This window comes from Rhamphochromis longiceps, linkage group LG10 (assembly GCF_057381845.1).
Source record: "Rhamphochromis longiceps isolate RC_006_pf linkage group LG10, R_longiceps_female_GT1.1, whole genome shotgun sequence".
Taxonomy (NCBI): Eukaryota; Metazoa; Chordata; class Actinopteri; order Cichliformes; family Cichlidae; genus Rhamphochromis; species Rhamphochromis longiceps.
The window spans coordinates 18,902,213-18,918,854 of record NC_140566.1 but is presented as its reverse complement, the minus strand read 5'-3'; the positions used below and the strand labels follow the sequence as shown (position 1 = coordinate 18,918,854).

Genomic DNA, 16,642 nt, shown 5'->3' with positions numbered 1-16,642 from the left:
TGGATGAAACTTGGCACACAGGTACAGTAGGTGTCCTAGAGGAGGGATGTGTTGAAAGTTGGACATCAACTACTCAGGATGATTTTTAATGAATTTTTGAAAATTGACATAATTCTATTGTACTGACTGTATTAGATTGAATAAATGTTTCCATTAATTTCTGAGGAATTCTACAGTAAATCTGGATGAAACTTGGCACACAGGTACAGTAGGTGTCCCAGAGGGGGGATGTGTTGAAAGTTGGACATCAACTACTCAGGATGATTTTTCATGAATTTTTGAAAATTGACATAATTAAATTGTATTGGCTGACTGCATTGGATACAAGTACCCTTTAATTTCTGAGGAAATCTACAGTAAATCTGGATGAAACTTGGCACACAGGTACAGTAGGTGTCCTAGAGGAGGGATGTGTTGAAAGTTGTACATCAACTACTCAGGATGATTTTTAATGAATTTTTGAAAATTGACACAATTGTAGTGTATTGGCTGTATTAGATTGAATAAATGTTTCCATTAATTTCTGAGGAATTCTACAGTAAATCTGGATGAAACTTGGCACACAGGTACAGTAGGTGTCCCAGAGGGAGGATGTGTTGAAAGTTGGACATCAACTACTCAGGATGATTTTTAATGAATTTCTGAAAATTGACATAATTCTATTGTATTGACTGTATTGCATTGAATACAAGTACCCTTTAATTTCTGAGGAATTCTACAGTAAATCTGGATGAAAATTGGCACACAGGTACAGTAGGTGTCCCAGAGGAGGGATGTGTTGAAAGTTGGACCTCAACTATTCAGGATGACTTTTAATGAATTTTTGAAATAAACATAATTGTAGTGCATTGACTGTATTGCACTGAATATGAGTTTACTGTGATTTCTGAGTAATATTACAGTAAATCTGGGTAAAAACTGGCCCAGAGGTAAAGTAGGTGTCCGAGAAGAGGATTGTGTTGAAAGCTTGGCATCAACTTTTAAGAATGATTTTTAATTAATTTTTGAATATGCAACCAGACTGTCACGATGGCTGTATTGAGCTGTTCCATTGTAATTTGTGTGCGCGCGTGTGCGTGTGACTGTTCACGCGCGTGCGTGTGTGCGCGAGTCTAGGCTTTCAATCAGGATATAAAGCGAAAAGGCGCTACCGTAAAGACTGGTGTAAAAGCGCAAGGAAATTTATGCGGCGGATAGGAGGCGGCTGGCTTGACCGCGGCTCACAAATGACGGCTCACTTTACCGCAGTGGAAAAGACCTAACAGACTCTCCAGACTTTTAAAACTTTTGTATGACCCCTTAATTCCTATGAAAGCATTAAGTGTGTACTTATGTTTTCCCCATGCTGTTCCTGCGGTTGGGTGGAAGGCCATTTTGTAGTTTATCTGAGGTTTTACTTTTAAGACTTACACTTTTTAAATTTAAAGGTCATTTTTGTTTACCATGACTGTATCGTTTTCATCAGCTTTCATTTACGCTGAGTTATTACATCCAGCTGATAAAAATGCTAATAGCTTTGGTTCATTCTACTAACAAAACAGGCTGCTTGCCATTTTCATCCTTCCGTTCCCTAATCTTGAAATTGGGTGTGGTATTGCTAATTTCATTCTGCAAGAACATTTAAGGAAGAGGTGAGAAGGCTGTTCTTATTGTGTCCTCCTTTCTTTGATGATGACTCTTACTTGTTCTTGACTTAAAATAATTTGGGTTTCATGACGGCCATACAAATGTGTTTAGGTTGACAATCACATGCATACTTGAAGTAATACTTCAGAGAACCATTGCTGATTAAAGTTTTCTTCTGGCAGGGTTTTATTCAGATTAAGCTGATATTATTATGATTATTATTTTCTTTATTTATTTATTTTAAAGGTTAGAGGTTAATATTTATTCACTCTAGCCAATCTTTTTTAAATAGCTTTACCAGGAGATAGTTTTAATCTAACCTTATATTTAAGAATCTATTTATACACTGCACCACTGAATGCCTGGTGTGTAGCAAACACTTGTTATACACCAGCAGAGACTGATTCATCAAATGCTTAAAAGTTATTGGCTGCTGGGGTGTCTTGCAAGAAACTGGAAAGGCCGGGCTGTTATGACTCATTTGATTTATACAAAGGTCTCTTGAGAGGCTTCGTGTCAGTGTATTGTAAATGTGTTTTATAAAGTATTAAGTAACATTTTTCTGTGCAAAAAAAAGCCGTGAGAATATGATTCTCATGTCTTAAGTCCCAGTGATGTCGAGTTCTTTTAACATTATTGCAAATGCCAAGCCAGTAGAAGCCAAGAAGCAGGCAAGTGACATTTTATCTTATTTGACAATAGAACAATAGAAAAAGAGGACATCAGGAAAAAAAAAACAACTGGCATAGTAGGCAAAGTAGGCATGAAGAGAGATGCTGATATCTAATCTGGCCAAGAAACAAAGGAAAACAACTGAAAATTCACTGTAAAAATGAGTCTACTGTATAATACATAAACTAAAGTTTAGTTATACAAAGCAGGCAATTTGCAGTAGTTTAGTCATTCTTTAATTTACAATCATACCTTCCCCGTGATACATGAACGGACTGATTACTTGTAAATGGCCTCTTGTAGTACACAGTTGTATACACAAAAGTTGATGTCATTTTATTAATACTGTGTGCTTCAGTTTTCCCCCCACATGTCTTTTGACAGTTAAAAGCAACAACAAAAAGAATAAATACAGTCTAGTGAGAAGGGAAGTTTAGCTCAATCTGTCAGTTTTCCAATAAATAGGAAATGCAGATGGAAAATCAGAATGAGTCAGTACTGGGGGACAGACAGTATTTCTAAAACACAGGTGAGAGATGATTTTGTGTCACTGCATATTAGCTGGTGTTTTTGTAAGAGCCACACGCACAAAAAAACAAAAACCTCTAAACATTGAACTACAGAGCAAATGAATACAAATCCTGGAAAATCCACGATAAAAGTGCTTGTCAGCTACAACAGGAATATGATTGTAATATACAGTACACGTTCTGATTATGTCAAAATGAACTATACATAGAGGCATATATTACTCTTGCAAACTATATAACTCTCATTATTTGTATTCTGTGCAATGTTCAACAGCAACTTACAACAATAGGTTTTGGCAGAAGGAAACGTCACTGTTTGACCGGGAAGAGTCAAAAACAGAAAACAGCTTTGAGTGCTACAAGTTACAATGGTATAGCTAAGTTTGGCAAAGAGGAGGAGAAGGTTCAAACCGACCAATTAGAAAAATAATTTGTCAAACAAATTATGTAGAAAAGAAATTTGTAAATAAATAAATTCTTTTGCAAAAAGGAAAAAAAAAAGAATACAGCAAATAATATGTACTTATTACAACTTTGTTCCACTGATGTTTCATTCATTCAGTTAACTACTTGGCGTGACCTTGTTTCTGTTTAAGTGCTGGAATATGTAGGCTATATAGACACCAAATCCATATATATATGTATAAATATATACATACGTGTAAATGTGCATATGCACAACTACAGTGAATTGTAGGTATGAATATACGAAAGTGCAAGGACTAGTTACTATTATTTTGTTTTGCTAGTAGGGCTCCGACTTTAGGGTGAAGGGGAGCTGGTTCAGATATTTAGCCTTTTTTTTTAACTACTGTGCTTTTTGATGCTTGTCTTTGGATCCCAAAATGAAACAACTTGCATATACGTAAACTCATCTTATGGCTAAATAGAAAAAAAAAAAAAAAAAACAATGATAAGAATAATTTTAATTGTGCAGTGATCATGTCAGACTGATAAGGTGCAGAATGAGAATGATAAGCAGTTCCTTTTAAAACAACACATTCCTGAAGTTTCTGCAGAGTTCGCTAATGAATATTGTAAGGCAGTGACAAGAAGATCATTTTCAGAGCACACGAACATGCAACGTTGTTCAAGGAAAGACCTGAGCATTTTTTTTACTCATAAAGCATCATGTTCCTTTCAGGAAACAGGGAATCTTCATTGCGTTGCCTTGTTTGCTGGATACTGAGTGTTGCCCATCTGCATTGCCAAAACAATTTAAGACTGACAGGCTGTGAAGATACACTTGGGGAATAGAGCTAAAAGGCCTTTGAGCCAGGGGTTAATTTCCTGTTCATTTTTTCCTGTCGATAGTTGGTTAGTTTTAGGCTCTAAGCCAATCAGAGTAAACTATTATGCTTATACCTAATCTATGTCATTCATACACACACACACACACAAACTTTTTTTTTTACTGTGACATTGATACTAATCACAAATTTAGCCAAGTGTTTGTGCAAATAATTCCCATGCGCTAATAGCTCAGGCTTCTAGCTGCCTAAAGCACTCTGTTTCCCTCAATAACTTGACATTTCAAGTTATTAAGCTGAAATTTTTAGGTACCAAAATTGAATTATTGATTTTCAGGCACGCAGCTCTGTGAGAAGCGCAACACTGCCCATCTGCTGATAAAGCCCATCTCAAACCTCAAACTAAAACAGCTTGTTTCAGACAGAATCATGCAAAGCTACTCTAGTAGAGTCCGAGAATAAAAACATGAGGTGGAGAGAAGCATTATAGCTCAGCTTTATGGAAAGTTAAAGTTAGACAAACCAAGAATGACAAAATATAGACATGCCTAATTGATTGTTTAGGTGTTTTTGATATATGCATGTCTGTCTATGGACCTATTTAGCCATGTAACAGCAACGCGACTGTACAAGATGTAGTCATCTAACTTTGCAGGTGTATAGTTGAGCAGAGGCTGTCTCACATTCTTTAAAAAAAAAAAAACGCAAGTATTTGAAAGTCTCTATATGAGATATGTTTACCTGCTTGATTGTTTTTAAAAATAGAAGTAATCCAAGAACTCACTGCCGTTTCAGTAATTATGGTTTCTGTTCTTGCAGTAGTCAGTAGTTTTTGTGATATCTAGCCAATTTTGTCTTTGAAAACATTAAAATTGCATGTTTTGGAAGTTCGTTCTTAATATCATTTCTGGACATTAAATCCTTGAAGTATTTACAGACAAAATGAACAGGAAATTAATTTGTGGACATGGAGCCTCTGGGAAGTGTGCAGGCATGTTGCAACTTTTTCTCTGCAAGAAATATGTGACATTGCTTTTTAAAGCAGGAGTTGGTGGTGGCGGCGACATCTTCCCCTCAGTCTACTGCAGATATCTGTAAACTTTAAAGCAATGATTGCCAGAGTCTGCAACAGCCACGTGTCCATCTGAGGTGAGCGCTAGGCCCTGGGGGCCGTACAGCGGGTCTGCCGAAGTGTTAATGTAGGATAAGAAGGACCCTGTGCTGTCAAACACCTGATGCAGAAAAAAAGGTCAGAATTTTCAGCAATTCTGTCACAACAAAACACAGCAACGGCGTTAAAATTACATCTACACGTAAACTGCAAGCTGCCTCACCTGTATTCTGCTGTTACCCCAGTCAGCTACAATGATGTTTCCATTGGCATCCACAGCCACGCCAGTGGGAGCGTTGAATTGGCCGTTCCCTTCGCCATGAGAGCCGAACTTGAACAGGAACTCCCCATCAGCGCTGTACACCTGAGGCAAAAAGCCAGAAAAGTTCGGTCAGCATCTTCATGTGCACGGCCTCCCTTTAAAATAAAAATCACAGCTAAGGTGGCAAACTCAGACATAGGTCGTCTTTTTTTCTTACCTTCACAGAGTGATTGTGAAAATCGGTCACGATAATTTCATTCTTGTTGTTCACGGCAACAAAATGCGGGCCTGGATGAGGAGACAGAAGCAGGTTATGTTGGTAGTTAAAGCAGAGACTGTTTCCTGTTGTTTATGCATTGGCTTCACTGTTAGTAGGCTGACTAAATGTAGTTTTCATCTATAGTTTGTCTAAAGCTGCAATTATAAAATAGGAAACCCTTCTGATTGGATGCGAGTAGTATGTTGTGCTTCTTTTCATGCAACATTTCAAGTCAATACTGAAAGTTAAATTATATGGAGAGGCTCAAGGCCTAAATCATTGTTATGCATGCACTGCCCAATCACAGAATATTTATATTGTCTTAGTCATACTGTCAGTGCTTACACTGATGGTTGGGTTACTCGTCCAGTTAACTTATCATTAAAAGCAGACCTCGAAACTGATTATATTAAAATACCACAGAATGAGTTATTGGAAACAGTAAAATTCATTCACACCGATCTCTCTTTTCATAGCCGTTTTTCACCCAAAGCACAATACACACAACAAACTTATCTTAAAAAAGAATAATTATGATTCATGTAATTATTACAATGGCATGTAATCTCATCTCTGATCATTGCTGCACAGGCACAGCTTCATCCTGCAGGGTTTTTTTTTTAAACAATCAGAGATCTCAGGAGGTCAGACACATGATCACGGATTTGGGTTAGACAGAGGGCACTGCACTGTGGGATTAAGGTTGCAGCAAGGCCACACTTAGTACTTACTGAAAACTGAGCCAGATTTATTTATGTTTGGGCCAAGTTTTTCTGAGTTGGAAAACAGAAGGAAGAACAGAAAGAAAGAAAGAAAGGAAGGAAAAAAAAATAGCTAGTCAGAGATAAAGACATCCAAAGAAGAAAAAGCTCAGGGAGGTGCAGGGGGGTGCTGCTGCCCGGCTAATGCAGTAATACCGTGGGAGTTTCGGGCACACAGCCAGTGTTGTCTTTAATATTCTTCATGCTGTTTGCTGCCCAGAGCTGACGCTTTAAACTGCGCCTACATTAGTAATGGTGCTCACAATGAGGGTTTTTAGTTGCTAATACTAAACAATGATAAAAAACACATTGCAAACACTTTCAAAATCCTGATTTACTGTCTACTAAAACAATCCTGTTACTTACACTCAAAAAATATTTATGCATAAAATGAAGTAATCTGATTACATGTAAATTTTCCATGTAACTACAGTGTACAACATTACATTTAATGGAATATGGTCAAATGAAATTTACTTGAATGTTACACATTGAGTTTATACCAACCATATTTCCCTTAATGATTAATTATTTTAATAAATTAACCTTTGATTTTTATGCATTTCACTGTTGTGCAGTCAGATATTTACCTTTGCTATTTTCCTTTAAAGAAGTATAAAAAATGTTATCCTAAATAATGGAAGTGTGTTTTTATTTCTTTCAGTATATTTTAACTCACTTTAATTATTTTGCCAAATATTCAAAATTTCATAACAGATGTTTGCTTGTCTCCTCCCCGGCAGTGGCTGCCTCCTTCTCACCTGCAAACTGTCTGTCAGAAGTCCCTCTGCCTCCAAACTTGGTCACAAGTTTCCCATTGGATTGAAAGATGAAGACGCAGCAAGCCTTGTTGTCCACAGTGATGATGTGTCCGTTCTTATCCACAGCCACACCCTTGGGACCCATGAGCCGTCCTGCACCGATCTTATTCTGTGATGCAGAGAGACAAAAAAGTAGTTTAGTACTTTTTCAAGCTGAAGGTAAATGGTGAGGCAGAAAAACACCAAAAGACTATTTTTTAATAGATTTCACATATGAACAACCCTTAAATGAGGCATTTAGTGCTGTTCAGCCTGCACAGAGATCTTACCTTAAACTTCCCATCAGGAGAGAAGATGCTGACCCACCGATTGTCATAGTCGGCCACCACAATGTCACCGTTCATGTCAACAGTGACACCCGTTGGTCTTTGCAGCTGCCCTGGAGACCGACCTCTGACCCCAAAGCGCATCTTGAATTGGCCATCATTGGAGAAAACCTGCAATTGGGTCCATCAAAGCAAACAGTTTTAGAGTGTACGGCAGAGTACACTCGTCTGAATATCCACTTCTGTGCAATCACTGTGAAACACGTGGCTACACTGCCTCACCTGTATGCACTGGTTGTTGCTGTCAGCCACCACCACTCTGCCATTACTAGAGGCTGAGATCCCCTGGAGATTTGTGAACTCGCCTTTCTCTCTACCCCGAGAACCTGACAGAAAAAAAAAGGCAAATACTCAAGAAATGTGTCATTTACCATTTTCACATTAGTCTCCAGTCTTATACACTGTGCACTCATGCCGATCGTTTACCAAACTATGACATACGTTTTGTTGGATTCATTTCCTGTCTCCCAGGCTTGGGAAAGTTTGTTTAAAGCGGCAAAAGAGTTCAAAAGTAAATTACAGAAACTTGCTTGAATTAAATAATATGAAGAAGTTGCAAAACCTTTGAATGCCAGTGACATTTTTTTTTTATCTCAGCCAAAGCCAAATTGTCTATAAAAAAAATCTATAAAACAATCAAGCCAGATCAAAGTTTTATTGTGTAGTCTATTGGCATGAACTGGAAATTGCAACTGCCTGGAGCGGAGAGTGTCAATTTAAAAGCCTGTCTTGTGGCTTAGAAGCTAATAAATGATGACATAAGTATTCTTGATTTGTAACAAAGATAATGTAACTTGTGTAGGACATAATTTGCTTTTCCGTGTCTCTCTTACCCACTCTGTAGATGAGCTCATCTTCAATGGGGTTCTCCTTTTTCTTAGTTGTGCTGTACATACTGGAAGGCCGTCGCACTGCCTTCTGCCGTATGTGGCCAGCCGTGCCACTGGGGGACTTCACCCTCCGCTTCACATCGTCTGGAGATTGCGGAACATCTGACGGCTTAACTGCTCGCAGTCGGAAAGGGCTGCCACGTACCGGCTGTCCGTACAGCAGCAAAGAAAACGAGTACTCTCCCTCAGAGCGTAACGTGTAGCCCACCTCGTATGTTCCATTCTTATTGTCCGTTATCTCCGTCTCTGCAGCCCGGCTCCCATCAGCGGACGTTATCTCTGCTTTTAAAACTGCGTTTCCTGTCCGCACCAGCTCCCCATCCTGCAGATAGGGTTCACTGAGTCAATTTCCGAACAACACAAAATCTTCAATATTCACACGGCAGCCACTAAAGAAGCACTTTCCACACATGCATGAGAAGCTTATAATAGATTTCTTTTCATAAAAATAATCCCTGAAAATTGCCTCGGTGACCAGAGTAGCCACCGTGAAATAACTTTTGGAAACGAACTCTGATAAATGCTATGAATTAAAATGAAAAGCTAAATTGAAATAGCCACACACAAGAAAAGCAAATAAATGTCAGTAAACCCATTAGAGCCAAAGCAAAAAGTAAATGGCTTAATTTACACATATAGCAGAACAATATTACGATAGTAAAGCAACATAATTCAGAGACAGTACTTTGTCTTTTGTTGTCACAGTAATAGTTTGGTGTTGCCCAGTTGCTGCATGGCGGAGGCCCTCTCCTGTGGCCACGGAAGTGTGAGCCACAGCTGCTGTGGTGAGGAGAACACCCAGGTTCTGGATGGAGCGCCGCAGGCCCTCGGTCTCCACCTTGAACACACAGCACATTTGAATTTTTGAGTTTCTTAATACTTTTTATTATTATTTTTTATTATTAAGTCTTTCTGTGTCTGTAGCTGGTAACTACTAACAAGCTAATGGTACTTTACGACTGGGTTTATACATTTGTTTTATTACCCACACCGAGGAGGTAATGTTTTTGTAGCATTGCATGCCTGCTGTTCAATCTGCTGGTATATGGGAATTGTAAATATTACTTTTGCTGCACTACAAGCTTCTTTCATTACATTTAAAAAAAGAAAACAAACTGAATATATAAAAAAAATCCTATAAAAGTAAACACTGCCCACAGATTGAGCTGCCTTGGTGGAGATTTGTCCTTTCTGAGTACTGCTTGTTATACATGTAGTCAAATTACAGTCACGTGAAAAATAAAAAGTTTCGACAGGACTCACGCAGACCTGCGATGCGACAATGTAGGAGAATCAGTCAAACCACCACAATAAAAACAGAGGTCACAACAGACAGCAGTCGTTACCTGGCAGTCCAGGTGTGCATTCTGATGAGGTTTCTCTGGGAAGTCATGTCTGGCCAGCGCGTTTACTCGCTCACTCATTTGCTTCTGAACCAGCAGCACCTATTCTTACAGGAGATGCATACTGTATTTTATTTAAAGTCCTTCCCCCCCATCTGTACCTTTTAATACAGAACAATATAACTACTGCAGAACAGACATTCTGCTACATTGCTGCATGAAACTTGAGAGTCAAATCCTATAATCCTGTTTGACAGGTTGCTGGTATATAAAAATTTGCCTGCCCACCTCAGTAGCACTACCATGGCTGAGAGCTTGCTCTGTGAAACTGCAACTGCTCTGAATATGTTCCTTCCCCTGGAGGAGAGCTGAAAGCTGGGCCTGCAGGACCTGTGCTCAAGAATGAGAAGGAATAAGAGAAAACAGACACAGGAGGGTCAGTAGAGCATGTTAAAACAATACTGAAGATGAGAAAAAGCAGCTGAATACATTAAAAAAGAGGAAAATTAGGAATTAAATGTCAAGAAAGCAATAAATCTCTGGTATTAAGGACAAAAACATATGCATGTGCATATACATGAGTGAATGAACTGGTCATCAACTAACTTTCTGCTTGGTACTGCAGATATTCTCCAAGTCTGTGATGAGGGCCGTCTTGCGCTGATGCAGCGCCTGTTCCAGCTCTTCAAATGTACTTGTAATTTCCGCTACTGCCTCATTCTTCCTTTCACTCAGCTGTCGAGAGATCTCACTCACCAGCTCAATGGCTGCTGTTAACTGAGGTAGCCTGCAACATGAAACAAGGTGAAAATGTATTCCATAGCAGCTGAACACAATGAAAATGTCTGACAGATGAGGCACAGTGTGCACAGATCGCCTAAGGTCTGGACCAAATGCTTAAGCTGCTTAAAGCTTTCCCGAGGTATCAAGACCCCCACCTGCTGTGTATGGCATCCAGCTGTGTCTTCAGCGCAGCCTTGTGCTGTTCCACCACATCCCGCAGAGGAACAGTCATGTGCTCCCTGTGCTCGCCCTCTGTGCACTCCAAACACATGGCTGTCTCACATGACTCGCAGTAGAACTCCATCACCTGCAGAGGGAGACAGAGCGAGTCATTCTCTTGCAAAAAAAGAAATTAATGTAACATTCAGTTCCTTTTACACCAATTACTGCTTGAAATAACATGGAAAGGAATTTAGGTAAGGTGATGACTTGAGTAGCATATCTCAAAAGAGCTTCTCACCTTTCCTTCGTGGTTTGGGCAGCAGAGCGGCTTCCCTGCAGCTGCAGCACTGACTGATTCCAACACACTGCAGGCCTCTGGCCGCGAGCACTCTGGGTCTCGTTGAAGGACCTAATGCAATACATTCTTATATTCAGTGTGGAACAAGGAGGTATTTCTTTATTTTGTTATTTGTAATGCGCATTTGAATTATCTGGCTAATGCATTGTGTTTTCAAACCTCCATAAGATTAGTGATGAAGAAGTTGTTCTGCAGGGCACAAACTCCTTTCTCTGGCAGGATAGATGTCTGCCGGCACACTGGGCATGAGAGTGTCAGAGACTCAGGGGGAATGTAGGTCTGGAGACAGCTGAAGGAAGAGGCCAACAAATATATAAATATAAAACTTAGATAACCAATACAGCAGAAAAAAAAAAGAAGAGGAAGGTGTGAGGAAGACAGAGCAATCACATAATAAAGAGAGGCAGTGCCTAAATAGTGCTCCTGTCACAACAAATAAGGCAATAGAGTGGATTTAAATCAATACAGAGCCCACAGGCTTGAGAGAAAACATGTACACTCTCTTTGAGTAAGTGAGCATCTGGCAAATCAATTTGACTAACAGAGTCACTAAGAGGCAAAACAGTTCAATCATGAATACATGTGAAGTGCATTTTTTAAGGCTTTTTTCTGTTTGTGCATCTATGTGTGCGTTTGTGTAGTTTGGATTCTGGCCTGGCTTCACGCATGCTAGTAGTCACATCTATCCTGCTTGGCTCTACATGCTAAAGATTTTTCCAGGTTTGGTTAACAAGCCCACTGGAGTGTATCAACAACATTAGACGCTAACAAGGGAAAAAACCAAAGCCAGTCAGTAACTTTCAGGTGCAGTATGCAGACTGCAATGCATTCCTTGTCTACAGCCCAGGTGCCCACCCTCAGGTGATGTACAGCTGTATTTCTTTAGTTTCTGTAGTTAATGATTTGGCGATTAATACAGTAAGAAACCCTGAGTCAGTTCTCAGGATAAGTCTCTGTGTTTTTACAAAAGTATGTTTGGCAGCTGCTTAGGCTGCATGCTGGAACAATTATATTTAATTTATGACAGCATACAAGCTCGTATCAGCCAAGCCTCCCTGTTTCTGCTTCTGAGAACAACTGAGAGGTTGAACGAAAATATTTTTTCTATCAAATATTTTGTCAAAAATCAGACATGAAGCCCGCTGGGAGCAGCAGGCAGGGATTCAAGGGTAAGAAAATGTTATTTATCTATTCTAATTGCTTTTACTGTTGTTGTAAAATGTAATTATTTTGGCATCATTTCTATATTATGAAGTAGTCGTATCCTGAGGTTATATGCAAAAATGACAATCACATACAGAGGACATCGGGAGCAAAATGAAGCAAAGTAACACCCTCCCAAAAGGAATAGGCCCAGCGGGGGTTTGCACCACACCCCTCTTTAAAGTACATAAACCCACCCCAGCATTAAAACATCTGTCCGGAAATATTGCGTATAGCCCTAGACAAAAATCTGTTCACCTCAGCAGGACTCCACATCACATGCTATCCAGTTAAACCAGGGATTAAACTTGCCCTCCGGTGGGCAAATGCAGCTCAGACTGCATGGGGGAAAAAAAGAGAATTATCTCATACTGTGTGGCTTTTAAAAAGCCATTCGATAAATATTTGGTAGATCGTGGGTTTAGGAGCAAACCAGTCTGAAACATAATCCTGGTTTTCTTCTGCAGCCAACAATATGCCCCTTCTTCATTCTCCATCCTCCCACCATGACCCACAACAAGCTTTCAAAAAGCTTCCTCCTGCTTGGCTCGGCTCTAGCATTGTCACCTGAGGGGGTGTCATCCTTCCCAAGAAACTGTGGATTGAGCCACTGTAATTGTGTCTCTCAACAGTGAGCCTTTTTTCAGACTGCAGTCCTTGACAGTCCCTGATGCTGAGGAATGCACTTATCCCAGCAGCGTCAGTGACGAGAAGCGCTCTGAGCTTTTTAATTGTGTGTAGGGATTTGCAATAGACGAGGTTCCTCTATTGGCCAGCGTGTAGGTATGACAGGAATTCTATGATAACAGGGTAAGAGACAGGATTTACTAGAAGAGAGACAGGTATGGTAAACAATGTACTGTAGCTCCTTTGAATGGCCAGAAATAGCTACGTGCAGCAGACAGTGCGAGCAGCAGTAATTAGGACTCCTGACCGGTGTCATTGACGCAGACAGCACAAACATTAGTTACCTTTCACAGAAGGTGTGCAGGCAGGGCAAGACCTTGGGGTTGCGGTAATGATCCAGGCAGATGCTGCAGACCAGAAACTGCTTGTCTATCTGACGCACCACAGGGCTGGTACTTCCAGCCTCGCGCTTGGCCATGGCAAAGGAAATTTAAAGCCACGGACAACGACAGCAGTTAACCTAACAAGAGAAAGAGAAAGATGAAAATATTAAAGAAAAATGCTGCACTCCAGCTTTTTCTTTGGTCTTCTTTGCTGAGCTATTGTTCAGCAAACTTTTCAGAGAAGGTACCAGGAACCAAAGCAAAACAAAGCTGTTTAATGCCTTGATCAGAACAAGCACACTGTTATGCAGTTATTTCTAGGTTAATACCAGAGCAACGTCATCTGAAAGAGAGCTGAAAGAGGCTTGCAGTTCATGCTCAGCAGATGCACATGAACCATTATGGCCAAATGCGTGAGTAACACATTAAAGTTATAAAATACAAAAATAAGCAAAGAAGGCGTAAGAAAGAAAAGGCTTTGTAACGAGCAAGTAAGCACTCAACAAAAGGGTTGTTTTTTTGGTTTTTTTTTTTACAAATCCACAATAATCCATTGAAACAGTCGTAGTTTTGAACATACAAAAAAACAAAACATAAGAAGTTTAAGCTGGAATAGGCTTAATTTCTTATTTTATGAACCACACAGCTACATTTTCACATTCACAGCAAACAGCACACCTCTGTAGGTAGAAGTTACATGAAAGCCAGAAACCAACTGTAGGGTGACCAGAACAGAGAAGTCTGTTATTGTTCTCACATTAGGAAAAAAAAGCTATATATATGATGCAAGGTATGGATATTTTGCCTAGCAACACAAACCCCTGCTGCCTCCACATGGCCCACTTTCACATTCAGCAGTGCAAGGTCAGCAAATACGGCAAAATTAATTACAGCAGTAAAAAAATGCTAGTGAAGCATCGCTTGCAAGATCAGGTGTTAACTGAAAACAAGCATCCAGTGCAAATATTGTACATACGTAACAAGAGGTCATAACCACATAGCTTGACTTGATGCATGGCTTGAATTTGCACTTTTGTTGAATGCTGTTCATATCATTTTCATCTCTCTGTTGCTAACAGCAATGAATCCAGCCACATTTTCTCAGTAGGTCAGCACATGCATTATTCATGCATCAGGCATGCACTCATGTGCTCATACAGATGGAGGGGTGAGCGAAGAGTAGTACATGCCTCAAGTAAATACACAATGATAGGAAAGCAGTTATAAACATTACACACACACACACTGACTATCATTATCCCCCCACCAGACTTTCCCTCCTGTCTGCACATCTGTCGCTGCTGGATCTAATACAGCTCTCAATCCCCTGTCCCATCTCCGCTCGTGTCCTATTGTTAGTTGTTGCCCACCGAGCATGAGCACGCGCACGGACACTCACACACCAGAGTGGGTAAAAGCCAAGCTGTATCTTTCCAGTCTTTGCACAGAGGATCCAATGACATACAGTCCCCACACTGGGAGGGTAAAGGTCACATCTTAAGCCATCAACTCCAAGAACAACATGTCACATTTTTACTCGGGTTAAAGACATGCAGGGTGTCAAACGGAAATGATTAGCGGTAAGTAGCTTATGTTTTGTCTAAATCGAAATATGCATTGTTCTCCATAAGTCCTCTGCTTTAAACCGGCATTTCAAGAGTATCTAGTTGTCTTTGCTGGACTCCAATGAAAAGAAGCTGGAATGTCTCCCGAGTGTAGAAATAATGGGGGGATCAACTACAGGATGTATTCAGTTCTTCAGCACAGTTCTCACACTTCTCCGTCATTCTGTTTTTCTGTACTAGAACACACCGATACTAATATCATCTGTTATGACGTCTGTCTAAATTTAGACTCGTGTATTAGTGACTAGACGAGGAAGCAATGACAGTGAGGCTAAAATAAGACCACCGGTCCTCGGGACAGCAGGACAGTGAGGTGATTTGTGTCCATTCATCTACTGCTGGTTTCACAGCACTTTTCTTGGGTGGACCGCTGTGAAAGAAGAATGCGGAGTCTGAAAAGTGCCAAATAATAAGTACTCTTCCTTAAAACACTGGAATAAAGATTAAAGTAGCAGTGTGAGATGATGCAACTTTCAAAAAAGAAACTTAATTTAACATGTTTTTTTTTTTATTTTTGTATCTAAACTATAGCTGAGGCAAACCTTTTGCACTTTCGAGCTTTAAAATGAACTTGATGGAGACATGAAAAGCAAACGCTGTAACATCAAGAAGATTTGACCGCCGTGGATGCACATGAATGAATACACTCGTGCGTGTACACGGTTACATGAATTCAGCAGACCAAGTTTTGACACGGGCCCCATCTTCATTCATGCTCACTTAAACTCCTAAGTAGGCCACGATGCTTAGTTTTGATGGTCTAAAGTATCCATGACCAGTTTTTAACTGACAGGCTTTAAAGTGAGTGAAGGGAAGCAGATTTAGAATTTAAACTCAGCAGTTAAAGGCACTGGGATGGGATAAAGCCAAACACATTCAGGATGCATGAAGAAAAATTATGCATGAAGAGGACGTGTCTTTGAGAGAGCTGCCAACTAATACCATAAAAGCAAAAATGTGTCATAATTCTCCTGGCCATTATAAACACAGTAATAATAGCAGCAATGCTGCTGGTGACCTTAGATTAAGTAATTCCCCAAACTCGCAGTATTATAGTATTTGAGTGCTGAGCTAATTGTTTTTGTGTGTGCGCTTAAGCGCATGTGTCACGTTCTGTTTACTGTTGGCTTTACAGAACACAAAAGAGACCATGTTCTTCGTCTCATTCACGACCGAAACCTCTGCTGGTGCTTTACCGTACCACAGGATCCTCACAGTTTGGGTGAACTCTCTCTTACAGAACACACATGCAGATAAACCTGAAAAAGTGGCAAGACGGGATATCAAATGTCTTCTTCTCGCTTAAGAAGCATGGTGGGAGAGAGATGGGTTAGAGCGCGAGACATTTTAACAGGCCAGAGAAATAATGCAGGAGAAGTATGATACTCTCTGCTGTCTTCTCACTGTGATACACCTGTGCAGCAACACCAACAGATAAGAGCTGACAGCCTGTGTAAACACACAAAACACCAACACTCCACTGTGATGACAGGTGAGCTGATACTGTAAAGTTCACTGGTTTCACCGGTCTGACCCATATCGGATCTAAATAGGTTGTATGTGGACTGCAATGTAAAATGAGCTTGACATCCCTGATTTGTATCAACTACAAAGAACAAACCAATAAAACACACACACACACACACACAC

The 16,642-nt window shown here is 40.1% G+C and overlaps 1 protein-coding gene across 5 annotated transcripts in view; it reads right to left on the bottom strand.

Annotated features, from left to right (window-relative positions):
• Nucleotides 1-2,517: 2,517 nt before the first annotated feature.
• trim3b (tripartite motif containing 3b) overlaps nt 2,518-16,642 on the bottom strand; it is a 32,734-nt gene continuing 18,609 nt past the window's right edge. For 3 of the 5 annotated variants that reach the window (XM_085420726.1, XM_085420725.1, XM_085420724.1), the window contains 16 exons: nt 13,329-13,504; nt 11,314-11,443; nt 11,095-11,205; nt 10,790-10,941; nt 10,458-10,638; nt 10,140-10,241; nt 9,855-9,953; nt 9,194-9,346; nt 8,452-8,830; nt 7,841-7,944; nt 7,562-7,729; nt 7,233-7,401; nt 6,442-6,483; nt 5,669-5,739; nt 5,413-5,553; nt 2,518-5,310 (listed from right to left, as the gene is read on the bottom strand). In XM_085420726.1, the coding sequence (XP_085276852.1) occupies nt 5,158-5,310; nt 5,413-5,553; nt 5,669-5,739; nt 6,442-6,483; nt 7,233-7,401; nt 7,562-7,729; nt 7,841-7,944; nt 8,452-8,830; nt 9,194-9,346; nt 9,855-9,953; nt 10,140-10,241; nt 10,458-10,638; nt 10,790-10,941; nt 11,095-11,205; nt 11,314-11,443; nt 13,329-13,462 (2,289 nt within the window). In that variant the 5' untranslated portion in view covers nt 13,463-13,504 and the 3' untranslated portion in view covers nt 2,518-5,157. Of the gene's footprint in view, nt 5,311-5,412; nt 5,554-5,668; nt 5,740-6,441; nt 6,484-7,232; nt 7,402-7,561; nt 7,730-7,840; nt 7,945-8,451; nt 8,831-9,193; nt 9,347-9,854; nt 9,954-10,139; nt 10,242-10,457; nt 10,639-10,789; nt 10,942-11,094; nt 11,206-11,313; nt 11,444-12,615; nt 13,155-13,328; nt 13,505-16,642 lie in introns of those variants that run through there. The other 2 variants (XM_085420728.1, XM_085420727.1) reach the window with 2 other exon arrangements.